This window comes from Scomber japonicus, chromosome 20, assembly GCF_027409825.1.
Source record: "Scomber japonicus isolate fScoJap1 chromosome 20, fScoJap1.pri, whole genome shotgun sequence".
NCBI classification, from domain to species: domain Eukaryota; kingdom Metazoa; phylum Chordata; class Actinopteri; order Scombriformes; family Scombridae; genus Scomber; species Scomber japonicus.
In genome coordinates this window covers 8,481,370-8,504,319 of record NC_070597.1, presented here as the reverse complement: position 1 = coordinate 8,504,319, position 22,950 = coordinate 8,481,370, and the positions used below count along the sequence as shown (strand labels likewise).

The window sequence follows — 22,950 nt, the reverse complement described above, 5'->3', positions numbered from 1 at the left end:
TTTATCACTCTCTGTCATCCTACAAGCAGTAAAAAGTGATATGAAAGGTTGTGTTACGACACCATATTTTATTCTCATTTCCCTTCTCTTTTGGCAGCTAATAAGAGTGAGAAAGGATCTCTTCTTTTAGGTCAGACCCTGAGCTTCGCAGTGAGGAATGTAACACTTTGACCAGGTCGAGAACTGGAGGAAAATTGAGAAAAGCATGGTACCAACTAACACATTTACACACATACAACACATTGGTGCTGTGTCTTTAGTTTGTGTGGGTGGAAAGAGTAATACAGTTAGGGTATTACCGGGGACCACTCCTGGGATATATCTACATATATATAACTGTTAGGCCAGATGTGGCTCTGTTTCGATTGTCAGAGCAGTCACATCTGTCAGGGCCCTGCCATCAGTGTATGTGGGTGTCTCCTTGTGTATAACTGTGTATAAATATGTCTATGTGTGTCAGTTTCCCAGCATATGTGGCTGTGTATATGCCTCCGTCTGTGTATATACTATTTGTCTGCATCCTCACTGGTGCTGATGGATCTCAGTTAATGTTCTGCAGCATAGGGACTCTCATCCCTTAATAGCTTTAGCAGTTTCACCCGGTGAAGAGTCCACCTGACTTAAGCGAGGCCCGTGGTAGTCACAGTTCTAACAGTTAGGCAACATTTATTGCTTTGATGGCTTTACTTACTCTTCAGTGATTAACTTTAAGAGACTTTTGTGGTAAAGATAGACATTTAAGACTCATCAGTTCCGCAGTTGAAGGCTGTGCCGGCCCAGCCCAAAAGTGGAAAGAAGAGGTTCAACGAAAGAGTGGAATTACAATTTTGACTGGGTAACACTTTATTTTAAGTTCCCTATTTAATCTTTATACATAGTATTTAAACATTTATTAAATGCTTTATAACACACGACTATGTATTTGTAAGCATATATAAGGACATTTTAATTTGTAGTAGTTTTGAGTAACTTGTCCTTTTAGCACATATGTTATATTGTTACTACTTTGTTTTCTATGTTGCCATTAATTATCTGTTTATATACTAGCATACAATTACAGGGGGAATAACAGTAAAATGCTACAGCTACATGTATGTACAAGTAACCTATATTGCATGAATATGGCAGCAACTGACCACTGACCTTACCCTTAAATGTTTGTTGTATTTCAAAACCTGCTACAAGATTATGCCTCTCTTCAAAAGGTTTCAGATTTTAAAGGCGATCCTAATGATGTCAGCAAGGCTATTTAAGTTTGGATTTCAATATTCAGGCAGAAAAGGTCTAAAGAGAACTGGATATGCTGCCGCCACATAGCCTTGCTGCCCATTTTTCTCAGTGGCCAGGTACAGTACTGAAGCAAAAAAGTTTGTGACATCATCCCATTGAAAAGTCTATGGGCAGAGTAGTATAGTAAGTTGTGGACGGGGCCGGATACTACATTGCATACTGAGTGGGCAGCACAAACTTTAATTCGGAAATACTGAATCTCTAGAGTACCATAATGACAAAGATCAAAAACTCCTAGCGACATTGTAGCACTTACTAACTCTTATTTCAATTATGTGTTTTTCACAGGTCACATTGAACATCATGGTGGGTTTTGTGCGTTCCCAGATTTGGACAGTAATAACAGTGGATCAAATATCCTACCTTTAGCAACTCTATGTGAAGATCCTTTGGGGTGCTGCCACTCTATGTGTAGGTATGCAGATGTATAATTTCTTGTGAATGTTGAAAACCAGGAATGTAAATGACAATGCTGCGTCAAGTTAAGTGGCTTCCTGAGTCTCTTGTTCAAACTTGCAAGTAGAGTCTAAGGTAGCTAATTGGCACCGCGCACTGAAAATATTGTATCCAACCTTTACCTCAAACCTGTTTTTAGGTGAATCAGTAGTCCTGATGCAATATGAAATTACCCCTGCTTTAAAGTGAACAATTATAGAGTTTTCATACCCAGCATAACTAAAGGTCTGGTATGTTAGAAGCTTCTTTAAGCCGCAATACTTTAATAGTGCTCTGACAGCCAACGATTGCTATATTTTAAAATCTAAAACAATAATTTTTGAAGAAGTGACGGCAAAGAGGTTAGAAAAAGATACACTCGGTGGCAGTCACAACAAACACCACCATTTTCACTGCCTTTTGATTATGTGCCGCAGCTAACATTCATGCTTCGACTCTCATTAACGAGTCATCCAAGGCAGGAATTTAATTAGACTTCTGAGGTGTCTGAAAAAGTGAGAAGAAGTTCGTAAATGACCAAGGGCTTAGAATATTTCAAGAGGCACCACCAGGCCAGACGCTGACATTAACAAATAGTCTTCATTACATATTTTCCATTTGACCAGGCGAGATCTTCTCTGACGTAAATTTTGCAAGTGAATGGCGAGAGGTTAGCTCCTCACCTACGCATGAGAGATGAAAGAGGCAGCCTTATTGGCAGTGAGAGATGGTGAGTTTATTGTCCAATTGACAAAGAAAAATCACCTCAGAACATAATTTCCTTTTCATGAGACCTGCTCAGTAATGTAGTTTAAAATGGGAATTTGTGGTTATATGACATACTTAGACATATTTACCTCAGATTTAAAGTGACATAGTGATCCAACGGTTGCCTTAGTGTTATTGTTTGAATCACATTACATCTGTAATCATGAAACTTTTTAATACTTTTTAGACCCAGGGAATTGCTTTGTTGCTTGCAGTTATTAGCACTGCTGACAAACTGCTTCATGTATTAGTTCCTTGCCCCTCAGGACGTCTGGTGGCAACATCAGATGTAACACGACCCCTTCAGACGTCACCCCAAACATACTCATAGACACGCTCATTCTGCCAGTCAACCCAGTTCTCATGACCTCTTTGACAGAAGGAACTAAACTCAGGTGTTTTCGGAGTGTGTGGTTTCTACTCTGGCTGCACCTGAGAACAAAAAAAATGTCTCTAATGTGCCATAAAATCGTTGAGTTAATGTTATAGCGCATCTCATACATGGTCCAGGAAAGAAGGAATGTCTTTGGGGTAAAATTTAAATAGATCAATCTCTTTCCAGTCACTTCAACCATCCATTTGTCATTTGCAATGGATCCCTCTCCAGAGGTACAGCAATATCCGCCATATCCAGCACCACAGACTTGTCTATCTTTGCATCTCTGCTCATATACCCCTTAGGGAGTTCATTATGGGGAAGGAGGGTGGGCTAGGATCTCCAAAAACAGACACTTTTCATACATCATACTGCACACCATCAGGTTTCCCAACTCTGACAGCAGCTACCCCTGTCACCCTCAGCTTTGCTTTCACTAAGAATTATTCTAACTATGCACAATAATCACACAAACTGAGGGTCTTGTTTATCTTGGACGATGCTCTTACTCTCACATGTCCATCAGTGTAGAAGCCGGGGCTGACTTGCAACTCTATGTGGGAGGTTTGAGGTGTCATGCCCCGGACTGATATCACTTTCAAAGAAAACAGGTGAGAGGCAGCGAGAGTAGGCATAACATGATATTGCCGGTGTGTGATGTTTGCTAACCGTGCAACGTCACACTCACAGAAGTTGCTTTAAATGGGTCTGATTGCTATGATATCATCAGAGAAGTGATTTAAGTCCCAGTTGTGGTTGTGCAACGTGCCTCAAAACCACAACATCACATATTCAGTGCTATAGTTAATATAATTTCCATATGGTCTGTGATACTGTATTTTGTCAGTTATTTGACATGAAACGTGGTCATTTGCCAAAATAAAGTGTTGCTACGCTGGATATGCTGTACTACATCAGGCAAAGGCTATTCAGTGGAACACAAGCACCACAGAAACGTCATAGCGTTATTGCAGCCAGGCAGAAAAACACCTGATTCAACAAATGATTGCTCTAATCAATTCTGCTTGGGCTCCATCATCACATTTACGACAGAAAACAGCGTGAAGATATCCTGGCCAGATTGCAGGCCCTTACCCTCAATCCCACACAATTTCAGGCTCAGTTAGCAACATGGAGAATTCAAGCTCACAGTTGGAGGATCTATGCTTTGTGATTATGCTGCCCTGTGGTGGGTAAAACAACCCACATCCTGGCTGTCTTCTTTGGATGTATGAGCAGATACTTATCTGCAGGAAATGGCAGATCAGACTTCCACATATTGCTTTTTAATGAACACAGCACGCTGCTGTCCAATGCCGCTCTAATGGGCTCACATGTGACGCATCATCTGCGCTGGTCATTTGGACGCCAATATCAATCCCATATCACCCTCCACCATCTCCACGTTTTGGCCTTGTCCCAGGCATACACTGAGGTCAAAAGGTCAGTGATGTGCATTTGTTCCTGGACTTTTTGTCCCTCTGTGTAATGATACTATCATCTCTTCCTGCAGCCCAGCTATAGGCACCAAGGACACACTGCAAACAAGACAGAAAGACATTTATTGATGCCTACAGTACGAAAATGTTGAATTGAAAGTGTTAAAATGCCTTTAAAACACAATTTTCCCAATCAGCTTCCTACGCTGAATAATAGAATCCTATGTGAAAATGCAACCTTCTACCAGATATACGTTATTTTTACATTAAATATTTGGGTTACTACTTTGGGTGTGTTTTTCTCACTGGTTTGAACAGGGCAGGGCTCAGTTTTAAAAAAGTCAATGTGACATACTGCTGTGCACTAGTCAGACATTAACAATATTTGGATCTGACTCTAGTGACAGCTGTGGGGCTGTTTGCTTATGTTGCCAGGCCACTGTCAAATAAATCTGATCAAACCACGCAGTCACTATGAAGCTGATTATCTGTGTTGAGCCATGCATAACTCAAAAACACAATGTCAGTCTGTCAGTTGGTGGGTCCGCCACTTTGGTCTAGTTTGAAATATCTCAACAACTATTGGATGCATTGACATGAAATGTGGTGCTGATATTCATCGTCCCCAGATGATGACTTTGATGATTCTTTGAATTTTCCTCTAGTGCCACCAAGTTCACATTTGTGGTTTTGAGTGACAAATACTGTAAAGATTGCCATGAAATTCAGTCATGTCCCCTTCTGAATAGTAATAACTCTTACATATTTGGTTTCTGATTGTCTAATAATTTGGTCTATGATAAAATACTCACAAAAGCAATGACATTCCCATCAGTCCCAGCTGTTGTGTTTTGTGCTGTCACATGTTAGCATGCTAACACACTCAACTAAAATGGTAAATAGCTCACCTGCTAAACATGATAGCATTGTCAACTTTGATTGTTAGTTATTTAATGAATGTTTTATGCTACAAATAAATGCCTTAGATCTGAAACCAAATTCTCAGTGGTGTTAATCTGTGAATATTTATCTCATTTTAAAACAATCCATAATGTCAGACACCTGGTCAAAATTTCCCATGTGGGGGTGTTTAAAAGTTGTTGACTCAAAGTCACCATGGCATTATATTCAAGGTGCCGAGTGCATTTGGAGATGACTTTAGATGATTGTCCTCCTGTTTACAATACAACAGAGCCAGCCATATGTGCCATTAACCTTTTTTGTGCCCACACCAGCTTGTCTTTAAACCCGATTACTAGCCTACAGAGATGGACATACAGCCACACAACCTTCGAACACTAACAGTGCCTCCCTACCCCTCCCCTCCAGCTTCTCTCATAATCAGCTGCATCCTGCTGCCTCTCGGAGGAAGGAATGCGACACAAAATGTAACGCACCACATACAAGATGGTGTGAGACTCATTTCACATACAACAGCACAAGCTTTAGCATTGCACAATAATTGTTTAATTGCTTTTGCGTTTAAAAATATTCCAACATGCAAACATCACACAACTTAACAGATTTTTAATTAAATGTTTATCGGTTTACATGTGTGGTGTATTAATTACATTCAATCTCCTCCTCTGCCTGTAGCAAACATCAGCAAACATAAATCTGAAGATAAAGCATTGATGAATAGAAAGTAATTGCCTGTTTGCTTTATTCAAATTGGTTGTATGTTGACATTTTGAGTCTATTTAGAGAAACAACCCACTTCAGATGAGCATTAATCTGATTAAGAGCACAATTTATTTGAGTTTCCGTGCTCAATAGAAACCCTTCCTGTTGAGTGCGCGGCCTGCCAATGAGGCAGAAGAACTCAACCTCGATGAATGGCCAACAGCTGTGTATATAGAACGAGTACATTTCCTCTCGCAGTGAAAAAAACCCACCCCGTTTCAGTAAAACATTGAGTCACTGCTCACACACTTCACACATATGTGCACATACAGTGTTTGAAATCTGCACGATGTTCTTAAACATAGTGCAGATTGAGTGCAAGATTTCACTTTTTCTATATATTCTTTAATGTATATGTATTAAAATATCTGATTGGATGTATAATAATTGCTCTCTGGATGGTATGTATTGTATAATTTTAGTTTCCTTGACTAACATATCTAATTGAGCTCTTTAGTGGGCAACGCTACTTTAACTTTATTCAATATGTGAGTTTTAGGATATGAACTTCTGGAGCCAAGGTGCTACACAGCTTGTGTAGAAATTTGTGACGCTGATCACAGTTCAGGGATGGAAGTACTCATAAATTATATATATACAATTTCCATGTGTAAATTTTTCTTTTTTTCTTTTTCTTAACTAGCTGCATCTGTTTCTAAATACATTTTCCCTGTGGAGTGTTGTACTTACCTGACAATATTTCAATATCCTGCATGAAGTTTTAGCAACATATTTAAATGCATATGCTTATATTAATAGAATAGTTGTCCAAAGCTAAATATGAATATTATCTTGAAAATAAATAAAAAAATGTAGGATTTTATTGCCACACATTTCCGGTCGAGAAATGTAAAGCCATAATATTGGCAGTAAAGATGCCTCCTCCTAACTGACAGCTCCCCAAACCTCAGTTCATAAACCTGTCTGGAGATTATGTGCATGGCTGAGACACACAGTCTAACTACTTGGCCAGCTAAGCGATGGAAACTGTTTCCTCACGACTATATTCTCACTGTTGATGGTGCATTTGAGAGAGCTAATGCACCACTCCAGGTATGGTTTATACATTTCTATGAAACAAACAATCAGACACAAATAATTCAGCCATTCTTTATTTGGCATCTCCTTGGCACACATTTGCTTTCCCATGGCATTTATTCAATATGCAAAGTAAAATGCAAGATTATATTCAAAGGACAATAAACATTTTGTATTTGTACTCCTTTAAACTTAAAACCCAACTCTGCATCCAAGATTCCAAAAAGGCTGCGTCAGTGTAGCCATAGTGCTGCAATTTGGATAAACGGTGAAGATGAAAGCCGAATTACGATTTTACATGCCTTCTAGACTGCTTGCACATTTTCTAAAAGTGCCCATGTCTGGGTGTGTAATTACACACTAAATGCTGCTTTTTTCCCTTTTTTGTTTTGTTTTGTTTTTTTCTTTAAAGGAAATATGTGTCACTGCACAAACATGAAGCTCTCTTCAAAATGGGCACAGTGCACAGGGCACACCCAGACTTAGAGTCCACACTCAGACGCCACTGAGGACAACAGCGTTATCAGACTAATCAATGGTCGACATCAGTGTTCCCGCCTTTCTTGGCCTATGTTCTCTTAAAATGAAGTAAAGTGTGGCTGTGTGTGACCCCTTAGAGCCCTGTTTGTGAACTTGTGATAAGTTAAACATAAAAATGACTTTGATATGAATACTTTTTAGAAGCTTGAAAACCAGAGCTGTAAAGAGACTCTGTGAATTATCGAAAATGTTGTACATAAGCACAACTTTGACTTTAAACTTCTATTTCACTACATTGCAGTATTAGGAAATATACTTTTTACTTCACTAAATTAATTTCACAACTTTAATTAGTTAGCATGTTTAGATTTTTAAAGAAAAATATATCACCATCTTATAAAATATGATTTGTTATAGATGGAACTACCCTGTAAGTTTATAAGGTAATTAAAATTAAGAAGATTTTTACATAAATTATTACATTGGATTAAAATGCATTTTGTGACCTGGTAGTCTGCTTGTTCGTATTTTTGTTCTTTTTCTTTGTGTTTAAAAAAAGTTCATAAATATTTTTAGTTTTTAAATTCATGTTTTTATAACAATGATCCAATATATAAAATTATATAAAAATATATCACTTATATTTTGCTCACAGTACTGTTGTATTTTATTTAAGATTTTGAAAGCAGGATGTTTACACTGTGGTATTAATACTATTTATAAAGTAAACACTCTTCTTCAACTAATTGATAAAAGTATTTATTTAAATAGTTTACAAGAAAAAAACGAATGATAAGAGAAGTCAGAAAATGAAAAATGATTTGCTGTTTAAGTTTGTTTTCCATTAATCATGTCTAAACCCTTTGTGACCCTTTTGGGGAACTAATACATTTCAGTTTGATGGTTCCTTCAATAACTGTAAAAATAAATAAATAAAATGTGCTTTCAACAACTTTTCAGAATCTATTCACGGAAATAAAGAGAATCTGACTTTTAAGCATCGCTATTTAGCAGTACGACACGAAGGGTGTGAAGCCATCTGACCTCTGTGAGGGAATGCCGAGTGTCATCACGGTTGGTTTGAGGGGGTCGAGCATCTTTCCAGCATCAGGGAGACAGAGAAAAGGCATGGGGTGTGATTTGTTAAATGCGGGACACCCCCATGTATTGTTCTGAAAACATGGGGGGACATCTGGCGCTAGCAATACAGCCCAGTGTTAAGGTCTCCATCCTCTTTCTCAAGCAGTGAGCTGTGCAGTATTGAAGCACTGCCTGCACATTCTCATGCTAATACCCAAAAGGCAAGAGCAGATGTGAAACATTTGGTTCTGTTCCTGTTCACTTGTAAAGAAATAATGTGGCCTGTTATCATTATTTCACTTTTTTGTTCTTCTATGTGTCATAAAAAAAGAGTTCATGGCAGAGGCCATCTTCCTTGGTGGCCTGACTTGAGCTACATGTGGCGGAGAAATGGTCCCTTGTGTGTTGTGAAGACCCAAGAAATACTTTTAGAATCTCATCATGCTGGTACAAGACACAGTTGGGGGTGATACACTTAACATACCTTAGCTAACATTGATTTAAAATAACCCCTGCAACCATGGGAGCTGCATGTGCACAGAACTGGCATGTGTGTGTGTGTGTTTTGCTTTAAAATTAAGGAGTGAGTTTTTGTATATTAATGTGTGTATATGGCTATTGTTAAACGTGTTTCATTAATATTTGCACATAATTGTAGTTTCTATTGCGTTGTGTGTGCAGCAACCCCCCCCCCCCTCCTACCACTACGTCACACATAATTATATTTTGTATGCTACATAAAAAATTCCTTCCAATTTAGCTGAGATGGTTAATGTAGCTGTGTCCCCGCCCATCTGGAACATAATTGGCTCCCATCTCCTTTTCCCTTCTCCTCATTGGCCAGGGATGTGTCTGTCAACCCACCTGACGTGCAAGACAAGTTTACAACTCTATACACGTGCTGCTGGTACATCAGGGCTCGTGGTGGCATCCTAGAAGGAGCAAGCGAAGAAGACACTTAATTACCTGAAGTCGTTGTGCAGTGGCGGGAAGCACCTGCTCGCTTTTCCTCAGGCTTCCTCAGGCTTCATCTTTCTCACCTGTGCGCAGCAGGTAGGCTAGTTATCATTTTTTTCTTTTCTTTTTTTTCTCTTGGAGGAGACAGAGGTGTTGTCCGCAGCACACTGTGGATGAGAACTCACTCTTGGGTTTCTTCATGGCAAGAAGACTCAACAATGTGTGCCTAGCATGGCTGTGGCTCCTTCACCGACCACCCAGGGACCGGTATGGCTTTTAGCCGCATCAGTAAACTGGACCCCCCGTCCCGAGGCATCTTCAGGAAAGCGGCGGTCATGCTGGGCTCCCTCCTCACCTCTCTCTTCCTCCTGCACTGCCTCGCCGACCGCCACAGCACCACCTTACCCTCACCGGTCAAACACTCCCCCAGCCGGCTCTTCGAGGACTTAAGGTCGCAGAGGACTAAAAGGCTGGTGTATGAATGGACCGCCGGGTCGGAGCTGACGGACTACGGGGCCACAAGGCGCTCCTCTCGGGTCCTAGCGGATGAGCGCGCGGGGCAAGCTTTGGAGGTGTCAGAGGAGTCTCTCATCCTGCCTCCGCCGGATTTAGTCGCCTCCAGAAAAGTGTCGCCGAGGTTTGCAGGTAAACTCAGTCCGCTTGGGGAGGGAAGCAAGAAGCTGCCACAGGCTCTCATCATCGGGGTGAAGAAGGGAGGGACCCGGGCTCTGCTGGAGTTCCTCCGGGTTCATCCGGACATCAGAGCCGTAGGAGCGGAGCCGCACTTCTTCGACCGCAACTATGAGAACGGACTAGAGTGGTACAGGTGAATATTTAACTACATTCATTATAAAAGGAAAAGAAATCCACTTTAAAGTCAGAGTTTAAACACTTTTTCAGACCGAGATAAATCTTTTATATTAGTTTCCATCATCACACTAATAAGTTACTGCAAGGATAGGATATTAAAAATACATCAATTAATGTTCCTCTTAAAAATCTCGGCTCAACTTCTGTATATTGTTATTAGTCATTAAATTGCCACGCTGATGGATTGTGTTTATCCAACTTTTTATTTTGCCAACCACATCACTGATAAAGCTTAGCTCTGCACAATCCAGAAATCTTTATTTAACATCTCAACTTTTATAGAAGTAGCCTAATTGCTGCTGGAAGGGTCACCGTGGACAGCCTGTTGATTTATTACGCTACATTAGGCCTGCTTTCATAAGATGTTATCAGTCTGCTCATTTTGCAGCAGATTTTTAGGGTTAACTGCCTTTTAAGTTGCTCTGGTCAGGGCCATAGTGGAATCACGGTTTACAGCTTGATTAGGCTGGGAAATAAGACAAGGTTCAATCAAACTATTTGGTTTTGAAAACAAGTGGCAGTTTTCTCTGTTGAATCATTTGTGTGTTTAGCCTACATGTTTATTCCTGCATGTAAAACTCCAAACAAGTTTCAGTGCAATTTCATCAACTTCACATCATTTCTAAAATTAGTAGATTTCATGTTTATTAGATAGATAGAGATTTTTGAAGGCTATTTTTTCAGTAAACAGGAGATTGATTGACTTTCAGTATAACTTATTTTCCAACTTTACTTTGTCTTTATATGTGATTTATTGCCTTTTATATATCCTATAAACACACAGACCATAATCATGCTTGCTGGTACAAATTAATGTAATTATTTACATAGTTTTTGTAAATTTGTCCTGCTGCAAACTTTTTTTCTTTTTAAGTCTAGTGGAGCTTCTAATCTAAATAGTGAAACAGTGTTTTCTTCTCTAAAAAGCCTAACTTAATGAGCGTGAAGAAAGTGCAAAACACTCAATGAAATTTGTAAATTTTGTATATATTTAATTTGTATATTGACTTTAAAATTTCAACTTTGTATGGTGTCTTGAATATTTACAATAATAGATTTAATTTAATTTAGTACAACCAGAATAGTATCAGAAAACATTCTTTCCTTTTTTCTTTCTTTTTACAAACCCCATGAGGTAGAAAACTCAACTCAAGTTAAAAGTTTTGCAGACCTTTTTCATTCCAAAAAGGCTCTTTCAGTCTAAATTTGCTCTCGCATATTCAGTTACAGCCGTGCCTGATAAAAGTGAAACTTTAGAGAAACTCCGATCCCACATAAACACACATTTACACTCCGTCAACGTCTCACCATCTCCTCGTGGAGGAGTTTGCTGCGTTGGCCTCGCTCAAGTCGAATTTGTGATTGATTTCATCTGTCACTGCAAGTGTGGGTGAGTGAATGTTGTGTGTTCACATTTCCACAGGCCTGTGGGGAATAATGGCTCTGCCTCTCAGTGGTTCTCTGTCTAATGGGGCATTGCCGACATTGCAGCTCTGTTATTAAGAAGGATTAGGGCTATAATGAAAGGTTACCTGAGTGTCTCTGGAGGTATAATTCACCTTTTGATTGAGTTAACACTACACACAGCACCCTCTAAAAGCCTGGAGACAAAACTTTTACTCTCGCTCACCGACAACTCCCTCCAGACCCTTCTCCCTCACCCCCCTTTTCCTCTCCTCCCCCAAACATTCTGGCTCTCTCCCATCTCCCACTCACACACCTCCCTCTTTGTGCCTCTCTGAGAGTGAACATTCTCTTTTCGCCATCACTCTTTCACACCCTTCTGTTTACCTATTCATCCATTGTGGGGTTTTATATCCATGAGGGTCCCATCTATCCCGAGGAGTTGCCAAGATTCTCTGGAATTTGGACCGTGCCTCCAAGGATAGACCTTAGTGCCGGTTCCCCTTAATGCTGTCCATTTAAAACAGAAGGACCCTTGAATTGAAAAGAGGAATAAATAACTGTTATAACAGCGTGGCCCACTCTGCAGGAGTTCATCTGTTCCGAGCACTCTTGTCAACTCTCCTCAACTACATTGAGTCATCCTCTTGATGGCCTTTGTGTTTGCATGGAAGTGTTTGATTAAGTCTCATACAATTGCATCTATTGGCTTGAGGTCATATAGAGGTGTTTTTTGCACACTTCAAAAGTGCTTGTCAAAAGCAGGAAATCAGTCTGATTGCAATCACTTAAACTTAATGCGACCCCTCGTCAAAATCGTCACAATCAGGGTGATGTGGAGCCACACGTACAGTGCTGCCGGTATAAGATTTCAAGGCTGTAAGAATTTTTTTAACTCATCTGACACATGAAAGTTTGAAAGCTTACGCGTCAAGATTTAGGAACAAACTCCCTCGACGCACTCATCACAATAATACTGTCCCAAAAACAAAAGACAAAGAAACAAGTGTTTGTGTTTGTAGAAAACAAGGCCAGATTTTCCGTGACTAATCAGCACGTCCAATTTGCTTGAATTATGTGATTCCTTTCATGAACAACACTGAATACTTAAAACGTAGAAGCTTCCGTCTCAGGAGCCTCTTTGTTTATTGTCAAGGCCGATATGTGTCCTCAGCATGAATCACTCTCCTCAGTCCCTATGGGAATGTGTGGAACATACTTTAACACCTCTAAGCTCTTAATGTGACGTGGCAACATCTCCAGCCTCCTCTTCCAGCTTTCCCAGAATTATACTTGTCTGGCTTGTTATGGGAATTTCCATCAACTGCCCCCGAAAAAGTAATTCGAACACCCAAAAAGCTATGATGCAAAAATCTGTAATTTATTGGGAAGGATAAAAGTTGCTGTTTGACAGGGCGGCTGTCAGAGCATGAAACATTGGTAGCTTTAAACTTTTAACTCCACTTTTTATGTGTTCAACGACTGTGAATAGTTGTGTAAAATTCCGTCTCACCATCTGCGTTTATTCAGATCTTGGTAATGACTTTATATATTTATTTTTTTCTACATTTCAATGAGTTTTTCCAGATATCTTATTCAGCATGTTGGCTTTACCTTGACCAAAGAGGAGTGTAATCATCTTTGCTAATGTGCCTCCACTAAAGGTATTTCTCACTAAAATCTCATTCTCGGTTTTTCATAAACTTTTTATCACGAAGACAAAAAGTCCCAGTTGTGTACGCCTGGTAAATTCAGGCCTTTTGTTAAACAGGAAACCAACACCCGGGCGACAGTAATTGCCCAGTCAGTCAGTGTTACATTTCACTGAACATTTCTCAGCGCTGTATCCGTATAATCACACACAACCTGTTAGGCTTTTGTTGTGGAAATGGACACTCCGAGTGAACAAGGAGGTCAAACACAAATACTGTGAAGTAAGGCAGAGGTCCATGCTACAGAGTAGTCAGTATTATGTTTTTAGCCTACTTGGGTTACTGAACTCCCAGCTTTCACCTGTCTAGACCCTGCCGCACTTCCCGTTTGATGTCTGTTTCACCAGATCCCTTAATGGGTTAATTACCCTTCATAAAAACATGCGTGACCCGTTAAGCACGAGGGCAGTCTGCCGTCGGCTCCGCCACACACATATTAATGTGGATACACACGAGCAAAAACAGTTTTCAGTGCAGGAATACGTTTACACACAACGAGGCTTCATGTGTGCTCTCCAGCCCTCTGAACTGAGACAGACTTTAAACAGTCTAAAGCAGAAATACATATGTAGGAAATAAACAGGTGTGTATCAGCAAATCTTTTGTGTAATGTTGCAGTCTGTGTTTATCTCAATGTGTGCTCACTCCAGCTTCTCCTCCTAATGTGTTCTTTATGTATGCATTACTGAAAACCACCAGAGAGCAAATGAAAAGAGCATGCTCTGCTAGAAAAGCTGAAAAATCATATTAAATTAGGGGTTTCCCTGTTCATAAAACTGGCCTTATTTGAAAAGAAGTTCTGTAATGGTAATAAAAAAGGGGGTCTTAATCATAAAAGCAGTGACCCTGTGGGGACTGTGTGCTAGAAAGCGGTACGGTTGTGTGGCCTGATCTGTATTTCGGTGCGGTAGTGGTCCGTGTGGCAAGACAGCCTCAGATGTGGATATGCATCTATTTTTATTTTTTTCTGCTTCTTCTTTCTTCAAATGCAATTCAAGAAGCAGATGTAAATGTGTGGAATAATATTACGTTCCTGTCTGTGTTTAAATTCCATGAATGCCAGTTTTTCTTTTCTTTTCTTTTGTGATTAGCATTTTTTTCCTATATTAGTCTTGCCATTTTGGTATGTTGACACAACTCCATTAAAAAAGAAAAAAAAAACATGCTAAGAAAATAAAGTCCCATTTGTCAAGTGCTGACGATGAAAAGCTGTTGAATTCCCAGCATTTGAATTGAGGCTGACATCCAAGTTTCCCATATGTTGGCCATGTTTAGTGCGGATGTCAATTAATTTTGTGGCAGGGTTTTAAAACTGTGTCCTTGTTTGCTGCTGCCTGATATTTTACTTGTGTTGCTGAGCATGAAGAGTAGCACTCGGTATTGTAACTTAAATTTCATGAATCAATTCGGTTTCCATTTCACAAGGTGCCGAATCGATTCAATTCAATTAAATATTGATCTGGTTCGGGATATTTCACTTTCAACACCAATTTAGTGCATATGTGAAGGAGATTCATAGAGAACTGATGCTGTAAATTGTACAAGCAACTCTCCAACCTGGTGCATTATTTGAAATATAATGCTTACTGTACTAGAGCCTGACCAATGTATGGGTCAGCTGCTAATGGCCTATTGTGGATATATTGGCATTGGCTGATATGTTGTCTGATAAGTGCTGATTTAAAAAAAAAGAAAGAAAAGTAAATTAAAATTATATTGGCAGTATTTTATGCCTAGCTGATCATATTTCTTCAATCCAATTTAATATATATGTACAGGTATTTTTTGTTGTATGTGTTTGTTTAATTAAAAGTTATTTTATAATGATTGAATTCCCAGTGCATTGATGTCATTTTATACAATACATTTTATTATGAAACTGTAAAATTTGATGCGTCTATTACATATCTTTGTCACATGTGTTTGATAATCACATTTGAGGGATCATTGCAATAAAAGTGTTGGTTAGATTATCAGAAATGTTTTACTTCCTTATATCGTTATCAGCATCTACCCCAAAAGTCCAGCAATGTTAGAGAAGAATTGACCCCAAAGTATCTATTTAGTACTATTTATTTAACATGAGCAGCACACTACAGCAGTCAATACAATATAGTGCAGTCTCTACAGCTATTGAGTACTAAGTGACCAGATAAAAATAGTTAGTACTAGTTCTAGTACTAGTCCCGATAGTAATATTTCACCTCCATTTTGCACATCTTACATATGGCTTGGTTTTTATCGAGCTCTTCTCTGTCTCCATGGTTTTTAAATCCGAAATGCAACCAGACATCTGCCTTTAGGCTTGGCGCTGCCCTCAGTGGAGCAGCTCCCTACATGTTTTTTGATTCAGCTGAGGTTCACTAGTCTCTCACATGGCCACATCTCAAATGTACGAATAACCAAAGTTTGACCACGCAAGACTAACGGGGTTAAAGCTTCTCGCCATCCATGGGAAAAGTCATTCATTAAAATATTGACCACAGGATTTTACAAATCAATATCGCATCATTCAAATGAAGATTCATTTGAATCAGAAAATCTTTTTTTTTCTTTTTAAACTCATTTGGAGAGGTTGGCAGACCATTGAAGAACATGACACAACTCTAAATGGGAGAGGCTAGATGTTAATAGAGAAGAAATTCCTCAACGTTGTGTGTCTTATAGGACAGTAAAATAGTTGCAACAGTTGCCTAAATCAGCTGGTTCCTATAATTTAAGCAATTCACACACACATATGCAGAATTAGTAAAAACAGACAAAACAAGTTCCAACATGCGTGTGTACGTGTTTACTGTGTGCCTGCAGCAGCATGTCATGACAAAACAACACACCAGCTGGAACATGAGGCCGTGTGTGTGTGTGTGTGTGTGTGTGTGTGTGTGTGTGTGTACTATGCGTCCATATTTATGAGAGAATGCAAACTGTAAGCACCTCCAGGGTACTTTTGGCGCTCGCTGCTCGCCCTTGGATGTCACCCAGAAAGGAATACAGCAGTGACATGTTCCTCAGTTTTTAAATAGAGAGATTTAGTTGAAAATAGTTCGGTCTTCACCACCCAGGCCCTTTGCACCGCTCTGCATACCAACATTTGAATACTTCACTTGCCAATCTGGATTTATATAACCATATCAGCCAAAACCATGTGGAACATCCTGGTGTTATGTGTCTGTGTGTGCAAACCCTTAAAAATGCTTCTCTGCGGTCTCTTTATAGAGACTTTGAAAGGAGCCATTTGTTTTAGCTATTCTCCAAGGCACATTCAAGATTTTTAAAACAGATTTACCCATTTCCCCTAATTGTTCCCTTGTTTGATTTAGCCTGTTTTGACGCTGCAATACAAAATACCATGCAGTTATGAAATATTCTCAGAGGTCCCGTGAAATGGCTTCGGATGGCAATTTTCTAATGTAGTTAGGCACGTTTCATCATGAACAGGATGTTGGAATGGGGCTTATTTCGGAAGGGAAAGATTATAAACACTGAGAGGAGATTCCCAGTATATAAAACCTGCAGGTCTACCATTAAGTTTAAAATTAAATCATTTCCAAAATAAACTACATTTGGCTAGACTGTCCCAAAATTTATATGCTCATTGAATGTGTTCTTTAAGTACAAGATGTATGTGCCAAAAATTTTGAGCGTTTCACAAGAGAAGATGGAATTTCCATATAAGTTAACTAAAATTGATTTTTTTGAAATATATGTGGCATATAATGATGAAAAAGCAGAATGTTTACAGAATTAGATATTGAGTTAGTGAGCAAAACTACATCTGCTCACATGAGAGCAGGTTTGAGGAAGGCAGGTGGAGCAGAGGCCACAGCAGAGGTGCAGGGGTCACAGTTGGGGTTGTAGAGGGCACACACACAGCGGACGTAACGTGATCACCAGAGACCTCCTGAGCATGAGCTCTGAGCTGCCTTTGGATTGTGAAAGTGATTATCGTGGGGTATAATTGTAAAACCGGGAAACTCACCTCCTGCTGAAGGCATGTAACCCACCGACGACTGCAGTCCTCCCCCCTTGCCAACTCCTTGACCTCCGCCACCCCCTCCGACATCTTTGCACGCCCTTAGCAGCTGAACCTAGGAGGCCCCATGCAGGGGAGGTAGATAGAAGCTAGGGGGCTATCCAAAGTAGAGCCTGTCAGCAGCTGCCCTGTGGCATCCTGGGAATCTGCCCCCCAATGGGTGGGTGAGGACAGGTAGCAGGTGCAGGGTTTTGCTGCAGACACCACCTGGATCTCACACCTGATGTATTCACCTGATGCCACTAAAATAGAAACTGTTTGTTGTGTTCTTGTAACCTAGCAAGTTCAAGGAAGCTTTTGGTCCAAATATTTCACATCTCAGGGATCAGGAACCCCTGAAACTTTGATGAACATGTGCAGAAAGGGAGTGTGATTGATCACGGTCAGGAAGGTCACCAAGGGACCTGCCACAGAATGTGCCACCCTCAGAGTTCACAATGCCAACAGATGGTACTGTAACATTTGGATCAGGTTGCATTGTTTCTAGGATTTTGTTGTTTATTCACTTTTGAGTTTCTGTGTACTCTAGACAGCAACCTGTTTGACCCCATCGTATCTCGGGCCCATTCAGCTTAGCAGCTGTTGGTCTTTTTATGAGGTATTAGCCCCTACATTATGAAGCATTAATTCTGGGTTCATATTTCAAAAGGAGCACTTGAGGTCACTTCTTTTGATTGTGCTTGACTGTAAAAAAAATAATTTTCACTATAAAGCTACAATGTGCTTTAATCATTTCTGTCGTCTTATTGTTTCTGATGGAGAAATGTGAGATGTTTGACCTTTTCGAGACATTTACTTCATGTCTGCAGCTCGGTGTTCTATTTTCAGGCAATATACCTTTACTGGTTTAGTGGTTTTCAAGCAATGTCCATGAATGTAAGTGATGTTTATTTTCCTTGAACTCCATGGAAAGCTGCCAGGTAATGTTTTCTAACATAGCAGCAGTCCTGCCTCCAAGCACTTCACAAGCAGTAAGACTGAAGTGAAACAAGACTGGGTCAAAATATGTGGCTGGACTGTGTATAAAACCCCAGAGGGTTTTAATTTGAAACAATGGATACAGAAAGAGGTGACATGTGGCGACCAAGGCCTGGTATATCGGGCTTTGATTGAAGCCAATTTGAAATAAGGCCTTTCTCAATACCAAGTACACCAAGTTTGGACTTGTGTACTTGCTACTTCTGACTTTTGACTCGTCTGACTTAGGAATACAAACTCTGATGACAGGAGGAGGCAGTACAATCATTCTGCCCCTGAAACAACAGCCTACTTGCTGAGAGAACCAGCTCAGCTTCAACACAACTACCTGACCACATTGTGACAAAATAATCTCAATTCAAAGCTCCACAAACATTTTTTTCCCTCAAAATTAACTTCAGTGACAGAGACATGCAGTAAATTGTTATTCAGTCTGTAATTTAGCTATACTAAAAATCCAAACTGTTATGCAGCTTAATAAAATAAAACAAAATTTAATATAGACTGTTCTCTTTATGTTAATATTTATTGAAAGGTGGTGATATATGTACACGAGCCCCAGCACTGTAGTTCTGTCCAGTAAAAACATGAAGCTTCACTTTACATTCAAACTAATGTGGCAGCTACAGTTGTTAGATTTCATCAAGACCCAACATTTACCCTCTAAAAGGAATTATATCATATATCAAAATGCTACAGAGACATTAAAGCCAGCGGTAAATTACCAAAGAGCTGTACAGATCAGTTCATTGGATCATATTCTCCGCAGGATGACGATGAACCGGCCCGATCATCGTAGGAGTCGGGCTGCCAGCAGCTGAGATAACCGGCTGCTCTTATTCAGCCAACGGCTTCTCACATCTCCAAAAATGCTGGAACAAATTTCCAAATAGGAATTATTTAGATAAACTGACCACATATTGGGAATCTAAATGGTTATTTTCTCACCTGAATAAAGTGACATATTGCTAGTCCTATACAGAGAATATTATAGCATGTTTTAGCCTGGCTTAATATCTTTTGGCATCGCTGCCAGTTAATGCCAAAATTAATTTTGGGATATTAGACCGCCCTAAGCTTCAGCCACCTTCAAGTGGTGGAACTTCATCACTCAGTATCTCCCTAAGTCAGTCAGTCATTGACAGACATTTGTGTTTATTGGGCTGGCCAGTCCAGCCAAAAAGAACAAATCATGTTTGCAATTTTCTTCCTGCACTACATTTCTGTTCCTCTACTGTACGTCTCAGTTTTTTGTTCTTGGCAGTCCAAGGTTGATGGAAGTTAAGTGTTATCCTTCCACAAACAAAGAGAGACTGTAACCCTATCATTTGGCACTGGAGACTCAAGGGGCTTTAGACTAGACTGTTTCAGCTGTCTTCGTAGAAATGAACTAAACAAACCACAAAACAACCTCCAGAATTCATGCATATCAAGACTTTCAGAGGATTTGCCAGAATGCTTTAGGATTTTAGAAACGTGCAGCCAAACCCACGTTATTTGGGCACAGAAGGGCTTGGTAAATGATGCATGGATGGAGCATGTACATGTTACAGCCCTCAGTGGTGCGGATTGGCAGGTAAACCAACGCCTCAGCGTGATGGATCTCTCTTTCCCATCTCACAGGCAACAGCTTTATCACAGGACAGGGAGCCCTCCGCATTTTCCACCAGAGAGCAAAAGACAGAGACAGAGAGAGAGAGAGGGAGAACCAGAGCTATGGAAAGCATGGGAACCAATAAAAAGAAGGAAGCCCTCTCCTCTTGGGTCCACCGTTTTCCATTCCAACTATAGTGTTTTCTTTAAAATACTTTTGCCACAGATTCCTCGTTTTTCTGGCACAGGTCTCCGTCCTGTATTTCAAGTCCCTGCAAAATTAAAAAACATTTAAGTGTTTACTACTTAAGGAAGTTGGAGGTTCATCTTTCCAACCCTTTACTTCCGTTCATTCAGTAGGAAAACTCTTTCACTCTTTTCAAGGGTCTTTTTTTTGGCTTGCTGGCCAAACATGGAATTATTTCCTTTTCTGCCTCTGTGCTTAAAGGCATGGACTCTGACACACTTGCCATGTGTGCTATCTGCAGCTGCCTGTGTGGCGATAGGATGGCACCAAACATCCTTTTTCTCTTGCTCCATCGGGGCATGGCCAGTGCCAGTCGCCTTGGCAGAGTCCTGCCTGCAGACATGGGCAGAGAATATGCCAGACGGCACCTCAGGCACAACCTCTATTTGACTGCCCAACCTCTGTCTCCATGCAAAACAGAGAATTACACTGTAGCTAAGCTTGAGAGAGAGAGAGGGAGAGAGTGTGTGTGTGTGTTTTTGTGTGTGTGTGTGTGTGGCTTTTGGAGTCCATCTGAAAACGCGGGATTGGCATTTTTTTGGCATGACTGACAAAGAGGCCAGCACATTATTTCTTTCAGATGTTATTTTGGAGCTTTCAGCACTTCTACATCCAGTGTATTTTGTATATTCCTGCTAGATGACGAACAAAGAGTTGCATGGTAGTGATGAGTGAAATAAAACTTGCTGAAGATTAGGGTTTGGCAGTACTATAGACCATGACCAGAAATCCTGCACAATTTTTAAAATAGCTAATAATGGAGGTGGTGAATGGAGAGAGAATGACAGAGTGGCATTTAATCTGCCTTGAGAGCAATTTTTATTCAAACAGAAGCACTGCAGATCCATTGCATGTGCGGTTTTGAACAGCTACCTGGTTCCTCAAGTAGAAATCCAGCTGTTCAAACAAATCCTACATAAAGTCTATTGTATTTCCCCATTTGAAAGGTTGCATTGCACAAAAGAGTAATTCACTGTGCTCTATAGAGGGATTTATCTTTAGAAATGATCAATTAACATGTATCACAAATATCCTATGACCTCAGGTTTAATCTTTTTTTCAAATGCTGAAAGTCAAACAAGAGTCACTGGAATCCCAGCTGCTCTATTTTTATTTTTTTCAATCGTTTTATTCATTTGGAGAAAAGATGGCAGACAGCTTTTACTCACTAACCAAGTGCCTGACTGCTTGATTAAAGAGAGGCATGTGTTAGAAAATGAGTTTGCCACCCCAGACCCGTTCATTGATAGATGGAGTGCAACAGCATAGGCTGTGTCTTTTTACATAAAGATGGAAGAGGGTGATAAAGGTTCTGTGTAGCGCACAGGCCGTGATTGATATGCCCACAGAGGGGTGCAGGGAAGCCACCCAGTAATTCAATTAATCTTAACCTGAACACTAGTAATTGCTACTGTAACTAGGTCTGACTGTACATTAGACAGGAGGGAGATTGCTGTCAGAGGAACATGTCCAGTTAATAGAAGTAGGAAGGAACATCCTCGGTGTTCTGGAGTCGCACAAAAGGGCTTCTTTTTTTCACTATTATCCTTTCTCTTTAGATGAGGATTTGCATGTTAATGAGAGGAGTGCGGAACAGATTTCCTCAGTTGTGGACCAGCATGAGAAAAGTGAGAGATGAACCATGGCAGGGAAATTATGGATGCAAAATCTTTAGGAGCAGCTTTTCGCTACCGTTCAGAAGACACATATTCTCCCAACAGAGTTATGTAATCATCTGTGAATAAAATGTCAGTTTAAAAGAATAGTCTGACATTTTGGGGAAATATGCTCATTCACTGCCTCGGCAAGAGTTGGATGAAAAGATACTACTCTATCTGTTTGGTTAATATGAATCTACAGTCAGTTGCCATTTAGTAGAAATAGTAGACTGGTAACAGGGAGAACAGCTGTTAACAAAGTCCACCTATCAGCAACTCTTAAGCTAATTATTTAACATGTTTGTATAACAATGACCATGTGTTTGACTATTTCTTAGCTGTGTGCAAAGACTTCCTTGTGTGTTACCCTAAACCACTGTGAAACCACAAATTGCTATTTTCTTCCTGCTGCTTTTCATCCAACAAACACAGGTGTATCCTTTATTGGCTTAAATGATGGGACCAGGTCATTGTTTCTCTATTCTTTTGTGTCTAGCACCTATTGAACTCTATAACAAATGCTGATGGATTTTCAGAAATCCTTTGAACACACCCTGAGATATTGATCTTATTGTTTCCTATAAGAGCACAACAGTAGTTTGAAGGTGTTGACCCGAAAAAGACAGGAAGACAAGACTTTTTATGAGGTAGTTTTATGCATCCTCTGGAAACTGGACACCTCAAGAACAGCGGATAAATCAAGTTTACAGTAAAATCTATTTTTCTTACCCTCCTATGTCTCATTCCTTTGCCACACCTATCTTTTCTCATCAGCTCGTGTCCTTTCCCCCCCCCCCCCCGGTGAGCAACATTAGTTCCCGTCACTGAGTTTGAGTCGGATCACCAAACTCAAGATCTTATGCCAAGCATTTATAAAAACTGTTACATACCTTATGTTTAATTTCTGCA

General features: G+C 40.0%; 1 protein-coding gene across 1 annotated transcript in view; it reads left to right on the top strand.

The window, feature by feature from the left end:
• The first annotated feature begins 9,541 nt into the window (after positions 1-9,541).
• The window catches only part of LOC128381265 (heparan sulfate glucosamine 3-O-sulfotransferase 3A1-like), a 32,221-nt gene continuing 18,812 nt past the window's right edge, over positions 9,542-22,950 (top strand). The window contains exon 1 of the mRNA XM_053341223.1: positions 9,542-10,372. Coding sequence (XP_053197198.1) covers positions 9,816-10,372 — 557 coding nt within the window. The 5' untranslated portion in view covers positions 9,542-9,815. The remainder of the gene's footprint in view (positions 10,373-22,950) is intronic.